The sequence below is a fragment of the Schistocerca piceifrons genome, chromosome 4, assembly GCF_021461385.2.
Source record: "Schistocerca piceifrons isolate TAMUIC-IGC-003096 chromosome 4, iqSchPice1.1, whole genome shotgun sequence".
In the NCBI taxonomy this organism is placed as follows: domain Eukaryota; kingdom Metazoa; phylum Arthropoda; class Insecta; order Orthoptera; family Acrididae; genus Schistocerca; species Schistocerca piceifrons.
The window spans coordinates 376,149,843-376,174,439 of NC_060141.1; the positions used below are offsets into that span (position 1 = coordinate 376,149,843).

Consider the following 24,597-nt stretch of genomic DNA (forward strand, 5'->3'; position numbering starts at 1 on the left):
TATCTATCTTACACCTTGTGAGATAAGCCTCTACATCCTTACATTTGTCCTCTAGCCATCCCTGCTTAGCCATTTTGCACTTCCTGTCGATCTCATTTTTGAGACGTTTGTATTCCTTTTTGCCTGCTTCATTTGCTGCATTTTTATATTTTCTCCTTTCATCAATTAAATTCAATATTTCTTCTGTTATCCAAGGATTTCTACTAGCCCTCATCTTTTTACCTACTTGATCCTCTGCTGCCTTCACTACTTCATCCCTCAAAGCTACCCATTCTTCTTCTACTGTATTTCTTTCCCCCATTCCTGTCATTTGTTCCCTTTCACTCTCCCTGAAACTCTGTATAACCTCTGGTTCTTTCAGTTTATCCAGGCCCCAGCTCCTTAAATTCCTTTAGAAAAATAATGGGTACAATAAAAACTGCAAACATGGAGAAAATATCTGAAGTAATGGCCAAACGAATATTAACGTTTTTCGGACACCTCTACCGAACGGACGGAAATAGACTAACAAAACAAATACACCTATATTTCTGGAAGAAGAAATCTACAATGGCATGGATTACAGAAGTAAGGAAAGATCTAGAAAGAAACAACTTCAAATGATCAGAAATAGCAGAAAGAAACCACTTTAAAAATAAAATACTAAATTTGGAAGGCTTTCAAAGCAGAAGAAATAAATCGGAAACAACATGGACAGAAGAAAGGATGAGACTTCATGGGGAGAAAAATGAGGGAATACTGGAAAAAATAGGAAACAACAACAACATCAAAGGAAGAAGAGGAACTGAAGTTGGCAACATGATCCTAGTTGGTCAATACAATTGTAAAAAAAAAAATTACCAACACATCTGATCGAAAAAAGTCTATGTGCTTTTTTATAAGGGGCGGGGAGGAGAGGGGAGAACACTTGCTAGGATTTTACTACTGCACTGTCATCATATATCTATGTTGTTACAGTGGAAAGTTTCTGTGATCAATAAACTAGTTCAGTTTTAAAGAATATATAACAGTGCTACATGTCCAAAAATAAATTTGTTAGATGGCTAGTAGAAAACTGCAGTTTCCCTACCATTAAGTCATTTACTAGTATTTCCTCCTTTAAAAATTCAGAAAAACCAGCTTCCTCTATTAACTTCATTGTTGAATCTATTTCTCCTCTGTGTTTTTTTTCCTGATTTTGAACAGTTTGGAGTACAGACGCGTAACTTTCTTCTCTTGCTCTGTACTGCTTCTGAGACATTTCAATCCGGTTCACAGCCTGCAATTTAATATAGATATGACATTTAGTTATGTATAATAGTAAGTGAAGAGTAAATGTCCTTATGGTAATTTTAATTGTAATACACTATATGGCATGTTTACAGGAACAGAACAATCAATCCCAATTTTTTTGTTGAATTATTTTCACAATATACAGCCTTGTTTAGGTACAAATGTTGGGGCACACAGTGAACTGGATTACCAAGAATTAAAGATAACATTCTTGAATTTCAATTTTGCAAATGTTCTACATGCTATAAATTCATAATTAACTACTGAAATCAAACAAGAATGGAGATTAAAATAGTATTACGGCACCTTTAGGTTATCTTACACTTGTGATTTTACACGGAATGAGTGCACAAATATAATGTAATTGTTTCCAGAAGAATTTTGTATCCTTTATTGTGTTGGCATTTCAATGGTATAAGATGAAATTTCCACAAGATCCTGTCTTAAAACAATCCAGGAATACTTGATAATGTTCAAGGAATACTGTGGAGCAGAACAGAATGAGCATTGGAGCTAATCCACACTTTTCAGACACCAACCTTGAACGCAGCAAATTGCATGACAGGAACATCCATCCAGGAAGACAGGATTCTTATGAACAGTTATTTGTATAAAGGGATGAAATTTTGTGACTCAACGCAAGACTTTGTCGTAAATGTTTCTTTGATAATAACTACAAATTTAGTGGAGTACCATTCAATCATGGCCTACATCATCATAAAAACTGCACCACTACTAACAGGCATCCCATGTTTAAGCTTCTTTGGATGTCCACTACGCATAAATTTAAGGTGAAGTGCACTTCAACTTATTACACTCTTAAAATTACTGCTGGAAAATTTTGCTACTTGCATTCTGTTGCCATATTGCTTGAAATGATAACAGATAAAGGGAGTGTGAGTTGGCCACAGATTTTTATGGTATGCACAGATCTAACTTCTTGTATAATTACGGTTTTAAATATGCTCATCAAATTTTGATACTGTAGGCAACCGCTGACCATAAAAAATTGAAAAGTGAAAATGCAAGTAGTAAATCATTTATGGTCTATTTTAAGTGAAATTTATCCAGTAGCCATTGCCCTCACATCTAAGATGTTTGTGAAAATTTGGTGTAAGAAATTACATAATGAAAGAGTGTTAATAACACTTCCAGACTGTTTTGATTCAAACTACTGTTAGGAGGCAATTTAGAAATTTGTGTCATTTTCAAAAACTGGCATTGATAGAAAATGTGACTTATAAGTTTGCAACCTTAGTAACATTTTTATTTATGAATAAGTTTTATTCAGTTTGGTGTCACTGAAGAGCTGAAGGGAATATATAAAAAGGAAGGAAGGAAAGAAAGAAGGAAAGAAAGAAAGAAAGAAAGAAAGAAGGTGGAATTATGCTTACAAATATTTACAAATCATAGTGCAAGTCATTTCTGAATACTTTTATGAATATTTTAGAATTTCTTTCCCACCAAAATTACAAGTTTCATCACCTTAATTTTTGTAATTCTAGCACCTGAAGAAGACAGCGAGGCATGCTGTTGACATATCGTGCAAGAACGATGCGAATATCCAGCTGGATTCCCGAATATCCAAGATGTCACCTTAATTCTTGTTTAACATAATGCCTACTATCAAACTTTTCAACAGAAAAATGTTAGAGAGTGTTTTTTCTTTCTAGACAGATCTCATACTTTTTTAAAAATAAAGCTCTAACAAATGTTGCTTCAAATGGCTAAACAACAATACATGGAACAACGATGAACTTGACAGGTCTTTAATTGTTTTTACTCTGGGCATGCTACACGGATATTTATATTACTACAAATTTAAATTTTATTATTTCCCTAACTTAAGGGTTAGGGCTCACATAAAGCTGTCATTAACTTTTTCTTGTTTCCCTTACAGAATCTTCATTATCCACCTTTACCTGATTACAATGCGAGAAAAAAGTTTAAATTTTACAGACCGTTTCTGCAACATACACACATTATTTTGAGGGTTGCCACGACTATCCCCAAGTGAAATTCCCTGATATTTTCCGGTATTCCAGACAAGTTTTACCATTTTTCACCGACAAATTTTGATACCTCAAGGCTAAGTGAAGACATAAGTTGACAAAAAATGTAACAACTTCTGTATCTCATCCCCATTTTGTTTTATAGCGGAAAAGCGACTAGGGTCATACACACCCATTCAAAACTGTGAAACACGAAGACAAAGAGAGGAATTAAAAATGGCTACAAGTCAATGCCCAATGATGGAAGAGAAGACAGCTAAAAACAGGGATGTGGAGAAAGGTCTATAAAATATCTAGTACAGAAATGGAGGTCTAGAACTAAAAATTAAATAGCCTTCACCATGTTACGACTGATAAAACATAAAACATGGTCGACAGCCCAGGTTTATTCACTAGGATGGCCAATAACTCAGACGGCAAACCCAAATGGGGATGTAAAAAATAGGGGGCATTTCATCAGGAAATGGTTGACAGTTAATAGTTGGGCGCAATGTGCACGAAGTGATGGAAGAGTACCACTTACATGGTGATGGCTAAAAATGCAGTGCCTAATACGCAACCTAGTTAAAATGACCTCCTCACGGTGGGAGGGCCGAGAGGAGGTTGTCAAGCTGCTGGAAGAGGCTTAATAACCCAGAGCTTATTCCCATGATGGGAGGACCAGTGGTGATGCCAAAGCGACACTACTTCCTGACAGACGGCAACACAGAGACCATCAGAGGGACTGTAAGAACTAACGGGCTGAAGTACAAGGACTGCAGCCTGGGCAGCAGCATCAGTAGCCTTGTTTCCTGTCAGACTGACATGACCAGGAACCAACATAAATATCACATTGGTTCCATCAAGGGTGAGTAAGTGAAAGCTTTCCTGGACCCGCTGCACTAAGTGATGGACGGTGCACAATGCACAGAGACTTTGAAGGGTGCTGAGAGAGAGACAGTGAGCAGATGACACAATGGAAAAGCCTGTGTCGCCGGGTGTACTCTGTCACCTGACACAGCTTGAAGAGCTCTGCTATAAATACTGAGCAGTACTGGAAGCCAAAACTGAAAAATGTCGGAGCCAACGAAGAAGGCACACCTGACACCAAGGTCAGTCCAAGAGCCATCAGAGTACACAAAGGTACTATCACGAAATTCCACGCGAAGGTCGTGAAACTGAAGGCGATAGAAAGAGGCTGGTGTAGTGTCCTTAGGTAGCAAATGAAGGCCAAGGTGAACACGGGCCGCCACATGAAGCCAAGGCGGTGAAGGGTTCCCACACTCCGGGAAAGTCACAAGGAGCATGAATTTAATATGCTGGAGCAAGAGCTGGAAGCAAACCCCAGGAGGTAACAGAGAGAAGAGGGATGCACCCCATACCGGTGATCAAAGGAGTCATCAAAAGAGGCTGCATAGGATGGGTGGCCACACATGGCAGACAAACAGCATACATCCCTGCTGGTGAGAAAGTCACGGTGATATGACAGCAGTAGTTCAGCAGCTTCTGCATACAGACTCTCAACGGGGCTAGTGTAAAAAGACACCAGTGGCCAAATGTAGGCCACGGTGGTGGATACTAGAGAGACGGCTAAGAGGTAAGAGGAATGGACGTGCAGATGCGTAAACAAAGCACATATAGTCTATTTTCAAACGGACAAGGGACCAGTACAAACAGAGGAGGGTGGTTTGATCTGCACCCCATTAAGTACCATTGAGGACATGGGGGACATTGAGGGACCGCTTACGGTGGGCTGCCAGGTAAGACATATGTGAGGACCAAGAGTGTTTCCTATTGAGCAGGAGCCCCAGGAATTTTGTAGTTTCAATGAATGGAAGAGCAACAGGCCCAAGATGCATGAATGATGGGAGAAACAAATTGCGCTGGTTTAGTCAGTAGAAAAACGAAAGCCATTATCAATGTTCGATGAGTGAAGAACCTTGAGACATCACTGAAGATGCTGCTCAATGCAATAAGCCCGTGAAGAACTACAATAAATGACAAAATCATCAATGAAATGGGATCCGGAGATGCCCAATGGGAGGCAGGCCATTTTAGGGTTAATGGCGATATCCAAGAGGATGACTATCAGGACAGAACTGCGAGGCACAACGTTTTCTTGGATAAAGGTGTCCAACAAGGCAGAACCCATACATACTTTGAAAACTCTGTCCTTTAAAATTCCTAAAGGGAACAGGGCAGGCATCCACAGTAGCTCCATGGGTAGAGTGTGTGGAAGGTACCAGTTCCTCAGCAGGTGTCTTATGCTTTCTCCAAATCAAAAATCACGGACACAGTCTGGGATTTCCGTAGAAAACCATTCATGCCATGGGTGGACAAAGTCACGAGATGGTCAACTGCAAAACAGCGCACTCTAAATCCACACTGTGAAGTGGTTAGTAAACTACAAGATTTGAGCCACCATACCAGTCGGGCATAAGTCATACGTTCCATCATCTTCCAAACACAGCTGGTGAGAGAGATATGGTTGCTAGAAGGAAGGTGTTTGTCCTTACCAGGCTTAGATAAGGGTATGACAATGGCTTCGTGCCAGCATCTGGAAACGTGCCCTCTGCCCAGATGTGATGGAACACATTAAGCAGAAAGTGCTTGCCCACAAGAGAAAAGTGCAACATCTGAATGCGAACAGTGTCTGGCCCTGGGCGGAGGATCAGGATGAAGTGAGAGCATGATCTAGCACCCTCATAGTGAAGGCACCAATGTAGCACTCAGATTCTGAGAAGAGAAAGGTATCGCCTGAGCCACCTCCACTCGTTTGCAATGGAGGAAAGCAGGGTGATAGTGGAAGGATCTCAATATTTCCGCAAAATGGCAGCCCAAGGTGTTGGGAGACAGCTATAGGGTCAACGATGACACTGTCTGCTACTATCAGGCCGGAAATTGGGGAATGGATCTTGGTCCCAGAGAGTCGTTGGGAGAGGAGGAGGGGGAGAAACTGTTAAAAGAACTAGTGAATGAAATCCAGCTACCGTTTTTGTAATCCCGAAGAACGTGACTACACTGTTCACGCATCTGTTTATAATGAATGCATTTTGCCATTGTAGGATGACAGTAAAAATGCAGAGAGCACCTCTCTGCGCACGAATTGCATCGTGCACTCCTCAGTCCACCAAGGGACAGGGACACGGCGTGATAAAGAGGAAGAGCAAGGAATGGAACGTTCGGCAGCGGTAAGGATAACATTTGTACGGTATTCTACCTGGCCATCACAACTGGGGAAATCATGTTCGCCTAAGTTCGCCAGGGAGAAGTAAAGCCTCCACTCAGCCTTAATAAGCTGCCATTTGGGTGTGCATGGAGGTGGGGTAAAGTCAGCAAATGGATAGCACATGGGAAATGGTCGCTCGAGTAAGTGTCAGGAAGAATGGACCATGTAAGACAATGGGCAAGATGTGCAGTGCATAAGGATAGGTCCAAATGGGAATAGGTGTGCAAGGAGTCTGAAAGGAATGTGGGTGCTCCTATGTTAAGGCAGGAAAGGTTAAGTTGATTAAAAAAAGTCAGCCACGAGGGCACCTCTCCAACAGGTTCTGGGAGAACCCCAAATGGGATGATGAGCATTAAAGTCACCGAGCAGCAGAAATGGTTGAGGTAGCTGCCCAGTAAGCTGGAGGAAGGTAGTTCTGGCGACATCGAATAATGGAGGGATGTAAATGGTACAAAGGGAAAAGGTCAAATGAGGAAGGAAAAGGCGAGCTGCAACAGCTTGAAGACAGGTATCAGGGAGATGGGTTGACTATTTACATCATCCCGTTTGAGCAGCATGACTCCCCATGTGATGGAATGCCAATCTCGGGCGGAAGGTCAAAATGGACCAGGAAGAAATGCAAAAGCTGAAAGTGGTAGTAAGGATGCAATTTTGTCTCCTGAAGGCAGAGTACAAGTGGACACTGCAATTCTAAAAGACGCCATTAATCCTCTTTGTTGGATCGAAGGCCGCGAATGTTCTGTTGGAGGAGACTCATTACGAGGAAAAAATGAAGGTTTGTCATCTCGGCAGTTGCCGAGTGACAGTCTGCAAAGACTCGCTGCTACAGGCAACAGAGACACGAGGATCCTGCTCCATGAGGTCCACAGAAGTGTCAAGCCTCCTTCTGCTGTAGGGCAGCAGAGTCCAATACAGAAAAATGGTTGGTGGTGTGTACCAGCAACACAAAGGCCGGCCAGGTGAAGGTATCATGTGGCGACACTGTCAAAGAGGATTTTCAAGTCAGCGAAGGAGAAGACTGTTTGCCTTTGTTAGACTTCTTCGAGCCTTTCAGATTAGTGGAGGAGGACTCCGGTGTTGGTTGGCTGGAGGGACATAGGAAGTCTTCATGGGATTATTCCTTCAGTCCTTTCCAGCCTACCGGTTGTGTAGGTAGTGACTTTGCCCCGTGAGGCGAGAGAGTGATGGCTTGTTGCACAGCTGGATGTGGTGACTGTTATGCTACCACACCACTGGGCGATTTCCCAACCTTAGAGCTGAATTTGAGGTCGCGTGTCTGTGTGGCCTTGACCATCACGGAGCGAGATGTAACAAGAACAGTACTACAAGTGCCAGATGGTAGAATGCAGGGTTTGCGACTAGCCAATACCTTGCGAATGAGCGAGTAAGGAAATTTTTCCTTTACCTGGATCACCTGGACTTCCCACTCATCGAGATACACAGGACAATCTCAAGAGGTGGCGGCACGGTCGCCATTACAGTTGATACAGGAGGAAGGAGGCGGACAAGTATACCCCTACCACAGGTTACACATTTGGCCGGGTGTCGACAAGACATTTGAGTGTGGTTTAAACGATGAAATTTGTAGCAGCACATGTTCAGAATGTACAGTCGGACGGTGAGAACCTCACAGCCTGCTTTGATCTAGGAAGGAAGCACCTCTCTATCAGAAGAGAGAAAAAGGAGAGTGTGTGGGCACTACGAAGGCACCTACCTTTCTCATCACCCAATGGACGGCAATGACACCCTGATCAGAGGGGTATGTTTGGATTTCGGCCTCAGTCAGACCATCGAGCAGCTCCCACGGGAAGAATTCAGAGTTCTGTGGGTCTTGACACGAACAGGATAGCTATAGACAAGTGAAGTGGCAAGCAGTTGCTGTACTTGAGAATCAGAAGTAGATTCCAAAAGCAAGGTGCCATTCCATAAACAAGAGCAGGATTTCACAGGGCCGACAACTGCATCAACACCTTTCTGAATAATAAACAGATTTACCGTTGACAAGGACTGACTGTCTTCAGTATGTGAAACCACGAGGAACCGTGATGCAGCTGGGAGGGTCTTTGAATCGTTAGCCTCATTCTGTTTACGTTTTGTAAACAGCTGATTGTGAAGACGATTGGCTCATTACGAGAAAATCTCCAATGATTGCCAGCATCTCTGATGGCGCACTCCTTCCAACTGGAGGCCCCTTGACAATGGGATGGACCCCCTTGTATCACATTTAACACCTCAGGTTACACCTCCCGAACACCTGACAGAGTAACCAATCAGCAACTTGGAGAGGAAGCAGCTCAGGCAATCACCCCTCTCTGGGCCTGGCCTGTACTGTCAACCTGTGGCTGGGAATTATGTATTATCCAGTCACCTGTTACATGTCAGACACTTGGACCAGCCTTCAGGAGCACACAGGGAGGAAGAAAAAGAGGAGCCTCAAACACCAAAGAGGAGGAAAGATAGGAGAAGGTGAATGGAGACAGGAATGAAAAACAGAGGTGTGACAGTTCTTATGTCAGCTACAGACAGTGCGGAACATTCAAAAAACACCCCAGACATGTTCCTCAAGGGAGGGGAAAAAGAATAGCAAGAGGATAGACATGCAGCACAGAAAGGAAAAGACGTTGCTAAGGCTGGGGTCACGTAGTAGATTTCACCCCCATGTGAGCAAAAATATTAAGTATTAACCTCAACATCTTTTGTAATTAACTGTTTTTAGATGGAGAAAGCAAGGGAAACGGTATGTGTGTTCCATTAAGGCCACTGTTATTTTATTTCAATAAAACTAAATGCATTTGTGACAAAAATATGCGTTTCCTTGGAGTCTGAAAACAGATTTAAAATACCTTCACTGATTTCAGAAATAACATCAGAAAAAAGTAGGCCTCTTGAAGGAAGTGTATAAGGCAGGGAAGAGCTGTGCAAACCAACACTATATGTGACCACCAATAAAATGTTGTTCTACTATGTTCGTTATTGTCAGTTATTAGTCACTGTGTTATATCTATTATTTTTACAGTTTTTGTGGGATTTTTCTTTTCAGACATATCAGTACATGGTGTACAAGCTGCCAGTGACTGACACACAGTTATCTTCTTATCGTCGATACTTTCTAATGTATAAATTATGGTCCAAGTGCCAAAATTTACTAGAATAAATAAAATGTCTACAAAATGCCAAACTCTACAATGTACTTGATGTGAGACAGTTGCAGTTCCTGAAACTCATCAACCATGGCCTCTGGCCTGCCAAGGAGCACTGCAGTCTTGATTCCTTGAAGAAACCACAAAAATCCACCAATTTGAGGTAGTTTCCCGACTTGATAGACCACAAGTGTCCCATATCAAACTGTTCGTCTCAACCTGCTACCTCAAACTGACCTACAAAAACTACGTAAGCCACAGCGCGTGCGCATCGAGCGAGTTTTTCCAACATTCTTGTGCTCTCTTCACACAAACCATTAGATCTAGAGAAAAAAATGAATACGGCCTTTTTTGTAGAAAATTTAATATAGTTTAATTTTGTGCAGTAACACATTTTCGCTGGAGGGTACGGTTTTCGAGTTATTCAAGAAAAATGTACAAAAGTGATATTATGCGTGTTCTATCTCTGAAACCATTTGGAATAGGGCATACATCCATATGAAGCTTTTTGTCCAGATTCACTAATACTATCACCTCTCAAAGTATGTACCTTTCCTACTGACTCACCCTGTATAATGCAAGGCAGCTCGTTCCACCTGCCCGAGTTAAATATTTATTCCTTGACTTAGCGTTGCCCCATGGCAAGCGAAGTAATGTAAAAAAATTGGTATCTGACTGGGCTTTGTTGCAAGACAGGATAACGAGAGGACGCGTAGGAAGTGTGTGCAATGAAACAGTCATTGTTTGCCACCATATTGTATAATTTGTGTTTTTTGAGATTAACAAGTGCTATGTAACGTTAATGTGGAGTTTAATGACAGCCATAATACAGTCTGGCGCACTTAAAAGGTAATTTCAAGTATTTATTTTAGATCAAAAGATTCTGTGATGAACTGTAATATACGACAAGCTCGTATAGGACTTCGAACATTTGGTGCTCGATGTTTGCTGTAGAACCTGCTTCAATAGCAGTCAAAAACATAGACAAAGTTTTCTCTGCTAAAATAAACTCATTTCACTTGCAGACAATACTCGAATGACCAAATGCAAATGGCAGTATCCCAATTCAAGAAGAACCTACAGAAGTTTTCTTTCTCTTACATTTCAAGCATTTTACAGGCAACTGTCAGAGTCGGCTGCTGCTTCTACACCATGAGAATAAGTTGTCTACATGTATGAAATTACGTGTGTTGTGGGAGTAGTCAACACCACTATGGAAATTGATATTGTCCTTCATATACAAACAGATACACTACACACACTAGTTCAATAACGAGTTTAATATTACCAGCTTAAAAGCATTAATTTCTTCTTTTGAGCCACAATATTATAAAAATGGCTAAAACATGACAGGAGCTAGGAGGAGTGAAACGTAGACGCTGTCTAGTATTTCATGACCAAAACCAAATTAACACACGATCATTCAGCTGTATGTATTTATTGTACATACACATTTATCAAAACAAATTGCAGTATTTTATGTTATGTATATGTACTGACATTGTGCTTTATGTACCATGACAATACGGGTCCATCACATATGAACTTCATGAGGTTCTACTCTGCAGTAAAGGCAAGCACAAGAATGACATGCTAACTCATTGCGCACATTAATCGAGTCTTTGTTGATAACGACTGGGTTAGGAATATTTGTAGATTTAGTTATTATACGTTTTAGTATATGCAGAGTGATTTGTGTTGTTTTGTTGATTTGTAAAACTGAATTGTGTCCAGAGTAAAGTAATTAAAAGAATATTGAGTAACTGAATTCTTATGATTAAAACCAGATCACAATTTAAAATGCAGAGGGAACAGGAAGCGAATGTGCAGCCCAGCGGTGATTAACAAAACCTAGAGCTCTTAAATCAAATTAAACTTTTGATGAATACTGTAGCTAGTTCAGCTTCAGAACAGTCTCACATGTCAGCTATTCAAATGACTGCTATGCAAGTGAATATTTCAACAGATGAGAATTTAGCTTTGGAACAGTCCAATATGTCTGCAACTCAGAAGAAACTGTTAGCTGAGCAAGCGAATATGTCTGCTGCTCAAGTGAATATATCAGCTGAGCAGGTGGGTACTTCTGCAAATACAATAGCCATAGCTACAGAACAGGCAAATATAGTGGCTAAAGTAATAAATCTGACCAGCATTGAGCAATTTAGATACAGAATAGGCAGAGTTAACTGAGAAAGTAAAAGGTATAACCAATAAAGTGAACGAACTGCCCATAAGGGAAGATTCTGTTAAAAGTATTAGCTGACGTGAGTGCTTTGACAAATGAAGAGACAGAAATCAGGAAAAAAATAAACAACATGAAGCAAACTCACAAACAATTTCTCATCAAAATAAACAAGTGAAATTGAAACCATGCAGGGGAGAGAACAAACTGTAGGAGTAGAGGTACAAAACCTGGCCTTTAAGAGTGAAGAAAAGCATCTGGATGTGAAGTGTGAATGGAACAAAAGTTCCAAGATAAACCCAGCAGTTTAATCAATGATTAGACTACTGTGTGGTGGATAAGGAACAGCAAGTGATATTGTCTGTTAAGAAAGGTATCAAGGAGGCGGTAGAGAATATAGTGAGTGAAGGCCTACCTTTACCTCGCCAAACAGATCAAAAGTTAAAGGAAGTTCACAAGCACATAGGAACCGAGTTCCAAAGATGGAACGGAGAAGTTACACAGAATTTTTAAACGTGCAGTCAAAGGATAGAAGAACTGCGGGCGGTGGCTACAGAAGAAAGGAAGCCAGCCTAGAGTGGAGATCTAGAGGTAGAAATCAGGGCTCAATGTATAATTATAAGGTTGATGAGCAGTACCCAGGTACAAGCCCAAAAGAACAGATGTATGGAAGTATGTCACCCTCTAGTGATTATACCAAATCTATCACGGAAGAGAAAATGTTAAAGCATAGGCAATCCCAAATATTTTTTCCGGAAAAGAAGACATTAAATCCCATCATATTTATCAAACGATTCAGAGGAGTGTTACCACAAGCTCGGTCTGATCGACAGAAAATCGAATATTTATCAGGTTACATCCCAGGCGATGGTAGCCTGTGGTGAGTGATGTAATAGACAAGTGTCACACCTACAAAGAATTTGAGAAGGCATTCCTCAATAGATATTGGTCAACAGGCATTCAGGAGAGATTGAAGAAAGAAGTACATAACCCAGAACCATCTCTAACCAAAAAGGACACTTAAGAAGATAATTCGAAAAATATTTGAATAAAGCAAGATACTGGTATTAACCAATAGATCACATTGTGACAATCATCAGAGCTCAGCTTCCGATGGAGATCAGGGGAAAACTGCTGCATGTTTCAGAAGATAATCTGGAAGGAGGGAAAGAAAAAGGCCAACTTTGATTTTTCCAGAGTATTATACGAAAGCATAGCTCCCCTGTAAAGAAGACCGCATACACTCCTGGAAATGGAAAAAAGAACACATTGACACCGGTGTGTCAGACCCACCATACTTGCTCCGGACACTGCGAGAGGGCTGTACAAGCAATGATCACACGCACGGCACAGCGGACACACCAGGAACCGCGGTGTTGGCCGTCGAATGGCACTAGCTGCGCAGCATTTGTGCACCGCCGCCGTCAGTGTCAGCCAGTTTGCCGTGGCATACGGAGCTCCATCGCAGTCTTTAACACTGGTAGCATGCCGCGACAGCGTGGACGTGAACCGTATGTGCAGTTGACGGACTTTGAGCGAGGGCGTATAGTGGGCATGCAGGAGGCCGGGTGGACGTACCACCGAATTGCTCAACACGTGGGGCGTGAGGTGTCCACAGTACATCGATGTTGTCGCCAGTGGTCGGCGGAACGTGCACGTGCCCGTCGACCAGGGACCGGACCGCAGCGACGCACGGATGCACGCCAAGACCGTAGGATCCTACGCAGTGCCGTAGGGGACCGCACCGCCACTTCCCAGCAAATTAGGGACGCTGTTGCTCCTGGGGTATAGGCGAGGACCATTCGCAACCGTCTCCATGAAGCTGGGCTACGGTCCCGCACACCGTTAGGCCGTCTTCCGCTCACGCCCCAACATCGTGCAGCCCGCCTCCAGTGGTGTCGCGACAGGCGTGAATGGAGGGACGAATGGAGACGTGTCGTCTTCAGTGATGAGAGTCGCTTCTGCCTTGGTGCCAATGATGGTCGTACGCGTGTTTGGCGCCGTGCAGGTGAGCGCCTCAATCAGGACTGCATACGACCGAGGCACACAGGGCCAACACCGGAATCATGGTGTGGGGAGCGATCTCCTACACTGGCCGTACACCACGGGTGATCGTCGAGGGGACACTGAATAGTGCACGGTACATCCAAACCGTCATCGAACCCATCGTTCTACCATTCCTAGACAGCAAGGGAACTTGCTGTTCCAACAGGACAATGCACGTCCGCATGTATCCCGTGCCACCCAACGTGCTCTAGAAGGTGTAAGTCAACTACCCTGGCCAGCAAGATCTCCGGATCTGTCCCCCATTGAGCATGTTTGGGACTGGATGAAGCGTCGTCTCACGCGGTCTGCACGTCCAGCACGAACGCTGGTCCAACTGAGGCGCCAGGTGGAAATGGCATGGCAAGCCGTTCCACAGGACTACATCCAGCATCTCTACGATCGTCTCCATGGGTGATGTTTGTGAATGGACTGGTATAGGTGATGGTGGAGGTGCAACAGATCTCGCATGCAAGTCTATTACAGGGATATGAGCCATGATGCAAGGGGGTTGGGAGAATGGGTTGTGTAGGGATGATTGATTGACTGATTAATTGAGATGGGTTATGGGACCAAACGGCAATGTCGTCAGTCCTGCAATTCCAAATTGAGTCACAGAAGAAAGAGGGTCTGCTAAAAGTGGATGGATCCAGGCAAGGGAGTCAAATTATAAAATAATGATCATTAAACACACACCATAAAGGCATAAAAGGTGAAACCAAATCTAGAAAATGGAGAAGGGGGGGGGGGGGGGGGGGGGGAAGGGTGTCATGGTGTCACAGACCGAGAAGACTGTAAAAAGTCCAAACCACAACCAACCTGCCCCTGCTCCAAGACTAAAGCAGAACCTTGTATATGGAAATGAAAACCACTTTCACAGAGGAAACCGAGGGCCAGTTCAACCATCTGTGGATCGTCTGCTAATACCAAATTTAAGGAATCAGGAAGATTATGCTCAACACAAAGGACCAAAAGAAGGGGACATTCCACCAATGTGAGATATCGTCAGTCTGGTTCCCCAACCACATTTGGAGGTGGGACGTTATGTACGAGGAAACAATGGGTGAGCCAGGTATGACTAATATGTAAACGGCATAAAACAGTTGACTCCTTCCGAGGGGAATGGAAGGAAAAGCACCAAACTGCAGTAGAATCCTTGATTGTGCAGAGTTTACTACTATGAGCAGTAGTGCTCCAGATGGCATTCCACATTTGGGCAAAGAGAGATTTGACACACATCTACAGCTGGAATCAGGAAAGAAAATGGGGATAAGTATCTGCTTCTCTAGCTAAACAGTCAGCCAGTTCATTCCCTGGGGTGTAGGGATGGAAAAGGGTATTGTGTAGGTTCGGCAGGCGGCAGAATACCACTGTGGGAAGAGCGGGAAGTATAGTGGGTAGGACCTAGATGCAAGACCTGTCCCACATATCCTCCCATCACCACCTACTCCAGCCCAGTCACAACCATCACCTATGCCATCGAAGGCAGGACACATGTGAAATCAGTCCTGTGGTCTACAGGCTAAGCTGCAACTACTGTGCTGCATTCTATGTGGACATGACAACCAACAAGATGTCTTGTAACGCCGGAAATGCATATCCTCCTATTTCCATCTATTGTACTATTATTTTTTCCCTTGTTTTGTTACCTCAAGATATGACATTTCTGTCTATTTATATATTGTAATTGCTTTACTGTTTGGATATATATATATTTATGCACTTATGTCGATGTATAATTGGTTTGTTTCGTAAATAGTATTTGTATTTTTACGCTGGGTCTTGCCTAGGGAAAACTGCTATCGAACGATTACATCGATAGGTCGTGTGAAGACTCAAAGTGTGTAGGATCTTTGGTAGTGTTAACTCTGCCGCGTGGAGCGCGGGCAGAGCAGTCGGAGTGTGGCGGGAGTAGCGAGTGGAGCAGGTGTGTTGTGTGACGCTCCCGCGAGTTGCCGCGCTTTCGGGGTTTGGCAGCATGTAATTGCGCTCGACTTGCGATGATAGTTTCTGACATGGTGTCGCGGACGGGAAACATTAACTAGCGCACATCAAGAGCCCGTTTCGTCTGGTGACCGTGTCGAGAAGAAGGCGCACCAACATCCAGCTTCTGCAACAGCGACGGCCGACAATGAGTGACTGTCGCCACCTCCTCGACCGACGGCTTCAAACCTTCAATCAACCGACAAGGAAGACTGGACGCACGTAAAGTTTTAGAACTGTATGGCAGACCTCAGCTTTTAATCTTGTTCCATTTGCCTCGCAAAATTACAGCAACTTAGCATCAACCTTTGTTGCTCATTGTCCCAATTGCATTACCAAGCAGGGTCCCTTCCTTTTCCGAAATGAACCCGAGTGTCGTTGAAATTCAAACGCCAGCATTAAAGTAATATAGCTAACTCGTTTTCACTGCTTTAATTTCAAAGTTCAATTATGGCATTAATAGCTGGCTACAATATTCAGATTACACAAGCACGAATTAAGAGTGCGAGCTTTGTTACCGTATTTTAGCTTACCTGTGACTGCAGCTCAGCTTGGTACGTACTAAATTTTACTATTGTTAATTGTTCAGAATCATTTAATTCAAGTTCAAAGTTAAATCTCTTATTTCTAAATTGCGTAGATTCAAGTAGTTTTTGAAATGATTGTTGAGGTAGTCCAAGACTAACCGTATTTTACTGAATTTCGATGTGCTTCAGAAAGAAAGCTCACTATTAACTTCAGTCACTAAATTAACTTTCGATTTTCCGGTTATTAATTCTTTTGCTAAATTAAGTCAGGGTGTAGCGAAATTTATTACTTCTGACAAACTTTCAGTTTTCACACTACACGTGTCAACCTTCAGTTGCCACACTTCTAGTGCTAATTATATGTGTAATAACCTTTCTTTTTCAGTTACTATAGTAATTGTCCTTAGGACTGGCGACCGTGATTTCCCTCAAATCTCAAATACCTAATTACCGCTACTTAATTGTTAACGTAACGGCTGCACATTTACCTTCTTTATTAACTTTACCCCTTTTCAAAATTAATTTCCACCAGTTTCATTAGCACATTTCCTTTCATTTAGATGTAACCCTTTCCTCCCTCTTTACCGACAGGTTAACTTCGGTGACGATTGCTTTTCCAAAACTCCCATTAGGTACACGCGGTTTCATTTTTCACTGTCATTAAGGTCGGTAAGTGAGGGGGAGGTTACAGTCTGTCCGCATGAATGGCCACTGACAAACTGTGGCCAAGAAACAACTGGATCACCCTGTTGTGGAGCATGCCACCCAACACTATGTCCTTCGTTTCAATGACTGCTTCACAGGCTGTGCCATCTGGTTCTTCCCACCAACACCAGCTTTTCTGAAATGCACACAAGGGAACTCTCCCTGCAATATAACCTACATTCCTGTAACCCTCCTGGCCTGAACATTTGCTAGTTATTGTCCTCACCCACCTAGACCATCCATGTCCTCATCCCAGCAGTACACAGTTCTATATTGCACCAATGCACCCAATCTTTTTACTTCTCTCCTTTTCCACCAACCCCCCTCCCATCTCCCCCACCATCCCTCTAACCTCCTGACTGCTCCCAGCATGCAATTTACTGTCCCCACCTCTACCCTACTATCCAACCCCCTCCCCACTCCAGCCTCCGCCTTACCCTCATCCACTGCGACTCAACATCTTGCAATGGTTTTTTGACACTAGCATACTTGTGCATTAAGCTAAACACACCATCTGGCTTCAGAGCTAACAGTAATGACCTGAAGCTTGTTTCCCACAGAAAAGAATGTCAGAAAATTTGCAGACAGTAAATAACAAGCAAAACAAATCATTTGTCCACTTTTCATTGTTTTCAACTTTTCCACAACAGTACTTGTGCAGCAAACTTAGCAAAATATGATGCAGAGAAGAGTGCAGCAACATATTTTCACAGCCTTATAGTGAACAAATCTGCAGAGCAGAGCATGGCAATGTATTTCCACAGCCCTATAGTCAACAAATCCTATCAGTGCATTTTTAAACATCATATATGAGCAGAAGCAAAAATATACACCACACAGAAAATAATATTAAACTGCAACTTCATGATGATAAAATTCTGAAGTATGTAAAATCACAGTTTAGTATCTAGGACGACAATTTTGCAATTATGATACTATATTGTAATGAAGACTAGGAATGCTACAGAAACAGATCCTCTTTATTCATAAATTAATAAACTTTGAAATAGTAATTTTTATAATGCTGACTACTTGTAGTGAGGATGTGACAGTTTACATTGTCCCACAAATGATGTACACTCGTGGCAGCCAATATTTACAGAGTCGCACTGAGTTCTGTAGTACTAACAAGACAGATGGTTATTTCCCAAGAAATTACTGACTGTAGACTAAGGCTGCAGAGTCAGTTTTAAACACTGAAATCTTCTCAGATTACCTTTGTGGAGATTACAAATCAATACACTCTAATTCCATTTTTTTCTAATTACAAATTGAAGATATTTACATTTATAATACAAAAATGAATGTCTAGTTTCCAGTTCAACAAATCTGCATCAGTTATTTCTAATACAAACAGCAAAAAGCACAAAAGTCAAATCTTATAAGTATGTATAAAAATGTAACCCAGGAGAAATCTACTGAGAAAATATTCATAATAAAATGTCTCAAATAAATACTAGCTTATGATAACTCACCTGTTTAAGCTGTTCACTGTCATAACAAAGAACTTCGACACGAGCAGCAGCTTGTTCTTTAATGTATGCTCTCCATTTAAGTATTTTTCTCTTCATTTCTGCTAAGAGGATTTCACTATTGAGCTTCTTTTTAATTTTATACATTTCTCTTAATTTTTTCCTCCAGTGATGTATCTCATCACTCTCTGTTTTCTCTGTAGAACTTCTTTCATTTACTACATTTGATTTCAATTGTTCTTTTAGTTTACTAATTTCGTCGTTCTGTGCAGCTACTTTGCGGTTTAACTCTTCCACAAGCTTTGCATACTGTGACACATGCATTTCACAGTTAACAATATTGCTTTTTACCTGAAACCAAAACAATATTTTTAATTTAATTCTGATATCTTATTTTCAGATACATAAATTTCCTGCACATAACCATTAGAGTAAATTTAGCAAACTACAGCAATGTTAGGATACCGACATTACTCAATTTACATTTAAATAAACCATAAATATTCAGCCAATAAAATCCAGGGACGTAAGTGTGACAGGAAGGAAATCATGTATGGGGTTCCCAAAGCTCAATCTCAGGTCCGTTACTGTTTCTCAAATATGTAAATGATATACTGTCTAATGTAGAACAAGCAGAATTAGTTCTTTTTGCAGATGACATCAGTATTTTAATTACTCCCAATATACATACAGAAATGGTGAACAAAGTTCTCAAAAGTATCATTGACTGGTTTTCTGTGAATGGTCCCACCCTGAATTTCACAAAGACACATCATATTCAGTTCTGCATCTCTAGGAGTATTGCACCATTGGTAAGTGGTGGTGGTGATGATGATGTATGGTTTGTGGGGCGCTCAACTGCACGGTCATCAGCGACCATACAAATGTCCAACCTTTGCTCAGTCCAATCTCCCCACTTTCATGAATGATGATGAAATGAGGAGGACAACACAAACACCCAGTCATCTGGAGGCAGATGAAAATCCCTGACACCGCTGGGACCACTGATAAGTGTAACACATGGTGATGAAATAATACGTAAGGGGGAAACTTCAAAAAATTCTTAGGTGTCCATTTTGATGAGAATTTAAATTGGAAAAAAAACACATTTTGGAACTCCTAAAACAACTTAGTTCGGTCACATTTGCAGTTAGAATCATAGAAAATTTTGTGGAGAGAGAAATCAGTAAGTTGACATATTCTGCTTGTTTTCATTCAGTAATGTCGTGTGGAATAATGTTCGGGGGTAACTCATCTGTAAGAGAGAAGGTCTTCATTGCCCAAAAACGTCCTGCAAGAATAATATGTCGTGCTCACCCATGATCATTTTGTAAACATCTGTTTAAGGAGTTTGGTATTCTGACTAATGCTTCACAGCACATTTATTTCCTCATGAAGATTGTTGAAAAAAATCCACTAAAGTTCAAAAGGAACAATGAAGTACATAATTACAATACTAGAAGAAAAAATGACATTCATTACTCAACATTAGAGGCACAACGGTGCATCAAAAATTTTTGACCTTTTACCCATTGGTTTCATACGTCTGTTAGACCGTTGAAGAATTTCTACATTTGTAATGTGTAAAAAGTTGGTGAATAGGAATTGTTAACTCAATCTGTGTATCTTGTTTTCATGTTGGAGGGGGGTGAGGTGTGTGTGTGTGTGTGTGTGTGTGTGTGTGTGTGTGTGTGTGTGTGTGTGTGTGTGTGTGTGTGGGGGGGGGGGGGGGGGGGGGGGTAATTATATGGTGATGTTTAGAGTACAAATAGGCGTACAAATTAATTTGCAATATTTATGTGAAATTACTCTTTCCACATCATTATGATTTATCGTACAAAATGATCAATGGAATATGAAAGTAACTAACTAGCTAGCTAGCTTTATAAAGCAGTGCGAAATGCACACACACAGGAAAATAATACGAGACATTTTCAAATTTCCCATCAAAATCACCTCGACACTCTACAGCTCATATCAACTGAATTGATGATAAGAACTATTTCTCTATAACGTACATGCCATTTTAAAAAAGAATCAAACTGCAGAGAGTTTTACTACAGCACTTATTAGCTTTGTCAAAACAGCAGATGTTCAAACTGTACAACAGAGGGTGGCTGGTGTGCGATTTGGAAGCAGGTAATGAAGTGGAGAAGAAAATATAGACATATGAAGTAATAAAGAAAAGACACACGAGTTTTAAATAACTACAGGAAGACGATAGCAAAGGAAAATGGGTAAGAAATGGAAGAGACTTCAACCATGCTGGACTTATAAAGGAATTTCTCCCCTTCGCTTGGTCTCTCCAATGGAAATGTTTTTTGCCACGCACTCCACTGACAAAAGCCAACCAAAACCTCATGCAGAACCTTGTTTCAAACAGTTCCAATCGCCTTCCAACCACGATCCTCCTCCCTTTCCATCCAGTTATCCCCTGGTAAATTTTCAGGAATTCCTTGTTTCTAACCTGGCACCATCTTCCTTACCTAAATCCCTCCCCAGTGAGTCCAACATCATTCCCAAAGAACACAAAAACCACATAGCTGCCAACATTGAAAAGAAGCTGTTAGTAATCACATGATAAATATACAGAGGGGCCCACCTCACATGTTTCCTACTGGTCATCTCACTGAGGCTAGGAACAAGGCACTCTCAGAACAAACCTCAGCCTTTGTTGACCAACACCTCCGTACTATTGTCCATAACCTCCCATCCTACATTTAAGACACTGGCTTTCAAGAGTTCCTGCCATGTTACCAATAGAGTCCTTATAAGTCACTGTGGATGCAACATACTATGCCCCAACGTCCCCCATGCCCACAGCCTTGTGACCATGGAACACAATCTTTCCCAACAATGTCCTGATACCAAACCCACCATCTCTTTCTTAATCCTTTTGGTCAACCACAACCTAACCTTCAATTATTTCACTTTTGAAGGCCGAATCTATAAACAATTCTGTGGTACTGCCGTGGGCACTTGTATGGCATCACCCTCCAACAACATCCTTATGGGCCATGTGGAGGAATCATCCAGTTAACACTTAAAGCCTCTCATCTGCTTCAAATTCATTGACAACATTTTCATAATCCAGACTCATAGCAAGCACAACCTCTGCTTTTTACTCAACAACCTTTACATCTACTTCCAAATCCACTTCATCTGTTACTTCTCAACTCAATGAACCACATTCCCAGATGTCCCCCTCTACCTCTAAGATGGCCACATAAGGACATCTGTTCATATCAAGTGCACCTACAAACAGTATCTCCACTATGACAGCTGTCACCCATTCCATGTCAAAAAGAGTGTTCCTTACAGCTTTGTCAGGACACTGCATCTCCAGTGACTAGCTGTTAAAATATACTGATAACCTTACTGGAACCTTTACTGATGAACAATAACCAATCCAGGTCACCCATAAACAAGTTTCCCATGTCATCCCCTCACCTGACAACAGTAAATTTGTTAATGATCAACCAACCAGCCAGTCTTGAAAAGCTCGATCACATCCTTCAACTGAGTACTTCTCTTCATGCCCTGATATGTGGGATATCCTATTCACCTCACCAAAATAAGTGTTCCACAAAGCACCCAATATCCTTGTCTATCCTCATTCCAATCCTGCACTCCATGGATCACATCCCCTCATGGTCAACATAGATGCAAGACTTGTCCCACACACACACACACACACACACACACACACACACACACACACACACACACACACTCATCACCACCTAGCATCATCCACTCACAGACATTTCTTATGCTACAAAAGACAAGGCCACATGTGAAAGCAGCCTTGTTATACGAGGAGCAATCAAATGAAAACCAAACACCCATCACAAAGGGACCGTGGAATAGGTCCATTCAAAAGTAATCACCACACATCTTACAGATTCAGGGTACTTATAAAAGGTGGAAAAATCGAAGTTTTTTTTTATGACTTTATTATTTCCTGATTACATTGATATATACATTATAGGGTTTCAAATTAAAAATGACCTATATATTCCAAATTTTAAAGTTACGGTCATGTATGGCACCATGCCCCCTTTATTTCTGTTACAGAAAGCAGTTTTATTTCAAAAAGAACTGAACTTTCTGTTTCCAGTGATTATGCGTATGGTACATTGTATATGTTGGTAACAGTGCAGGTTTCTAGTGTCTGTAAATGATTATCTGTGTTAGTATTTACTTTTGTTTCGCTGAAGCAGTTTGTTCATGTGTTACTGAATGTTTGTTGCCCAAGTGCTACATATATTTGTGGAAGTACATATCCTTCAGTGTGCAATAAATACAAACTATGCCACACATCAAGAAATTCAATAAAAGGAAATTCCATGGTAACCGGTTCACAAACAAAGCAAGCCACACTGTTGAAAGTAACCTATGTATCAGTTCTTCAGGGAAGAAACTCCCACATGGCACACCTCCTTGTGATTCAAATTTTTGTGTTCACAATGACACTGTTTGTAGTGGATTTTTTCTTGTTGATGTGGGCATCTTATCTTCTTTGATAAAGGAAGTGGCGAAATGTAAATAATGTGATGGTGTAGGCTGACTGGAAATAAATGAACAACAAAGTAGTAGGGAGGGTTTAGCGTCAAAATTAGTTGTTCTGAGTAGATCCTGCAATAAATCTACCTCAAAACTGACTTCGAACATTGTGCATAATTCATATGATGTTAATTTGATGTTAGCGTATGCAGTGCGTGCAATAGGAAAATGAACAAAGGCTGCTCAAACATTATGTGGCTTGAAGGACCTTCCTTCTCCTTCCAGTATGTTCAGCAAGTACATAAAAATACTTTTAAGTGCCTGGTCGGTTGTGTCTAAAGCATCTATTAGACATGCAGTAGAAGAAACTGTAAATATTAATGGAACCAGGGACATTGCTGTTGCACCTGATGGGACATGGCAATGTCTAGGACATCGTTCCTTGAATGGTGATGTAAGTGCTACTTCTCTGGAGAACGGAAAAGTTGTTGATGTTGAGTGCTTATCTAAGTACTGCCACAACTGCCATGGTAACACTGAAGGACATATTGAACATCAGTGTTCTAAGAATTATGATGGTTACACTGGATGTATGGAGTGTGATGGAGCTCTAAAAAATTTTTAGAGGTCGGTGCCTGTTTATAGCATCAGATATATGAAGTACCTAGGTGATGGGAACTCTAAAGCTTTCAATAAAATTAATGAGCTCAATGTTTATGGTGATAGCTTGGTAACAAAACGGGAGTGTTCTCGACATGTGCAAAAGAGGATGGATGTTAGATTGAGGAAGCCACGAAGATAAATGAAAGGAAAGTTGCCATATGATAGAAAATCTCTGTCTTGCCGAGGCAGGTTGACAAAAACAAAGAGACCACCTTCAGAGTTATTATGGACTGGCCATTAGACGAACTGCACCTCTGAATGACGTTACAGCAATGAGAAAAACTGTATGGGCCACCTACTTTCTTAAGTTGTCCACAGATGACCTCCGTGTTCATGGACTTTGCCCTAAAGGAGCAGATTCTTGGTGTGGTTACCAAAAAGCAAAAGAAAGTGGTCAAATATACCATCATAAGCATTCTCTTTCTGAGCCTGTTATGAATGAAATAAAACCAATTTTTAGAGACCTGAGTGACCCTGTTTTGCTAAGTAAATGTCTTCATGGGGACACTCAGAATACAAATGAAAGTTTCAACCACTGCATGTGGGAAAGATTACCCAAGAATATTTCTGTACAATTGAATACATTAAAAAGTTGGTGTACTAGATGTAGTGATATGTATCAATGCTGGAGGGATAAAATGTGGCTCTAATATGGAAGATCAATTGCTTGCGTATGACAGGCAATGTGTGCATGAAGCTGAAATATTCACTCTTCAAGTTACCAAAGGAGCAAGGAGTGCTAAAAGGAATACAGAGAGGAAGCTTGAAGATGATGAAATGCTGCAGGATGAAGACTGTGCTTCATGTATATACTGAGGCACAGCTTAATTGGGTTCATATCTTCATTTGCAATTTCCTGCAAGTTGTTTTTTTCAGAATTCAGG

General features: G+C 41.4%; 1 protein-coding gene across 3 annotated transcripts in view; it reads right to left on the reverse strand.

Moving 5' to 3' along the window:
- LOC124795369 (kinesin-like protein KIN-5B) overlaps nucleotides 1-24,597 on the reverse strand; it is a 143,300-nt gene that overhangs the window by 39,575 nt on the left and 79,128 nt on the right. For all 3 annotated transcript variants that reach the window (XM_047259372.1, XM_047259374.1, XM_047259373.1), the window contains exons 8-9: nucleotides 18,548-18,895; nucleotides 1,070-1,258 (exon numbers count right to left, since the gene is read on the reverse strand). In XM_047259372.1, the coding sequence (XP_047115328.1) occupies nucleotides 1,070-1,258; nucleotides 18,548-18,895 (537 nt within the window). The remainder of the gene's footprint in view (nucleotides 1-1,069; nucleotides 1,259-18,547; nucleotides 18,896-24,597) is intronic.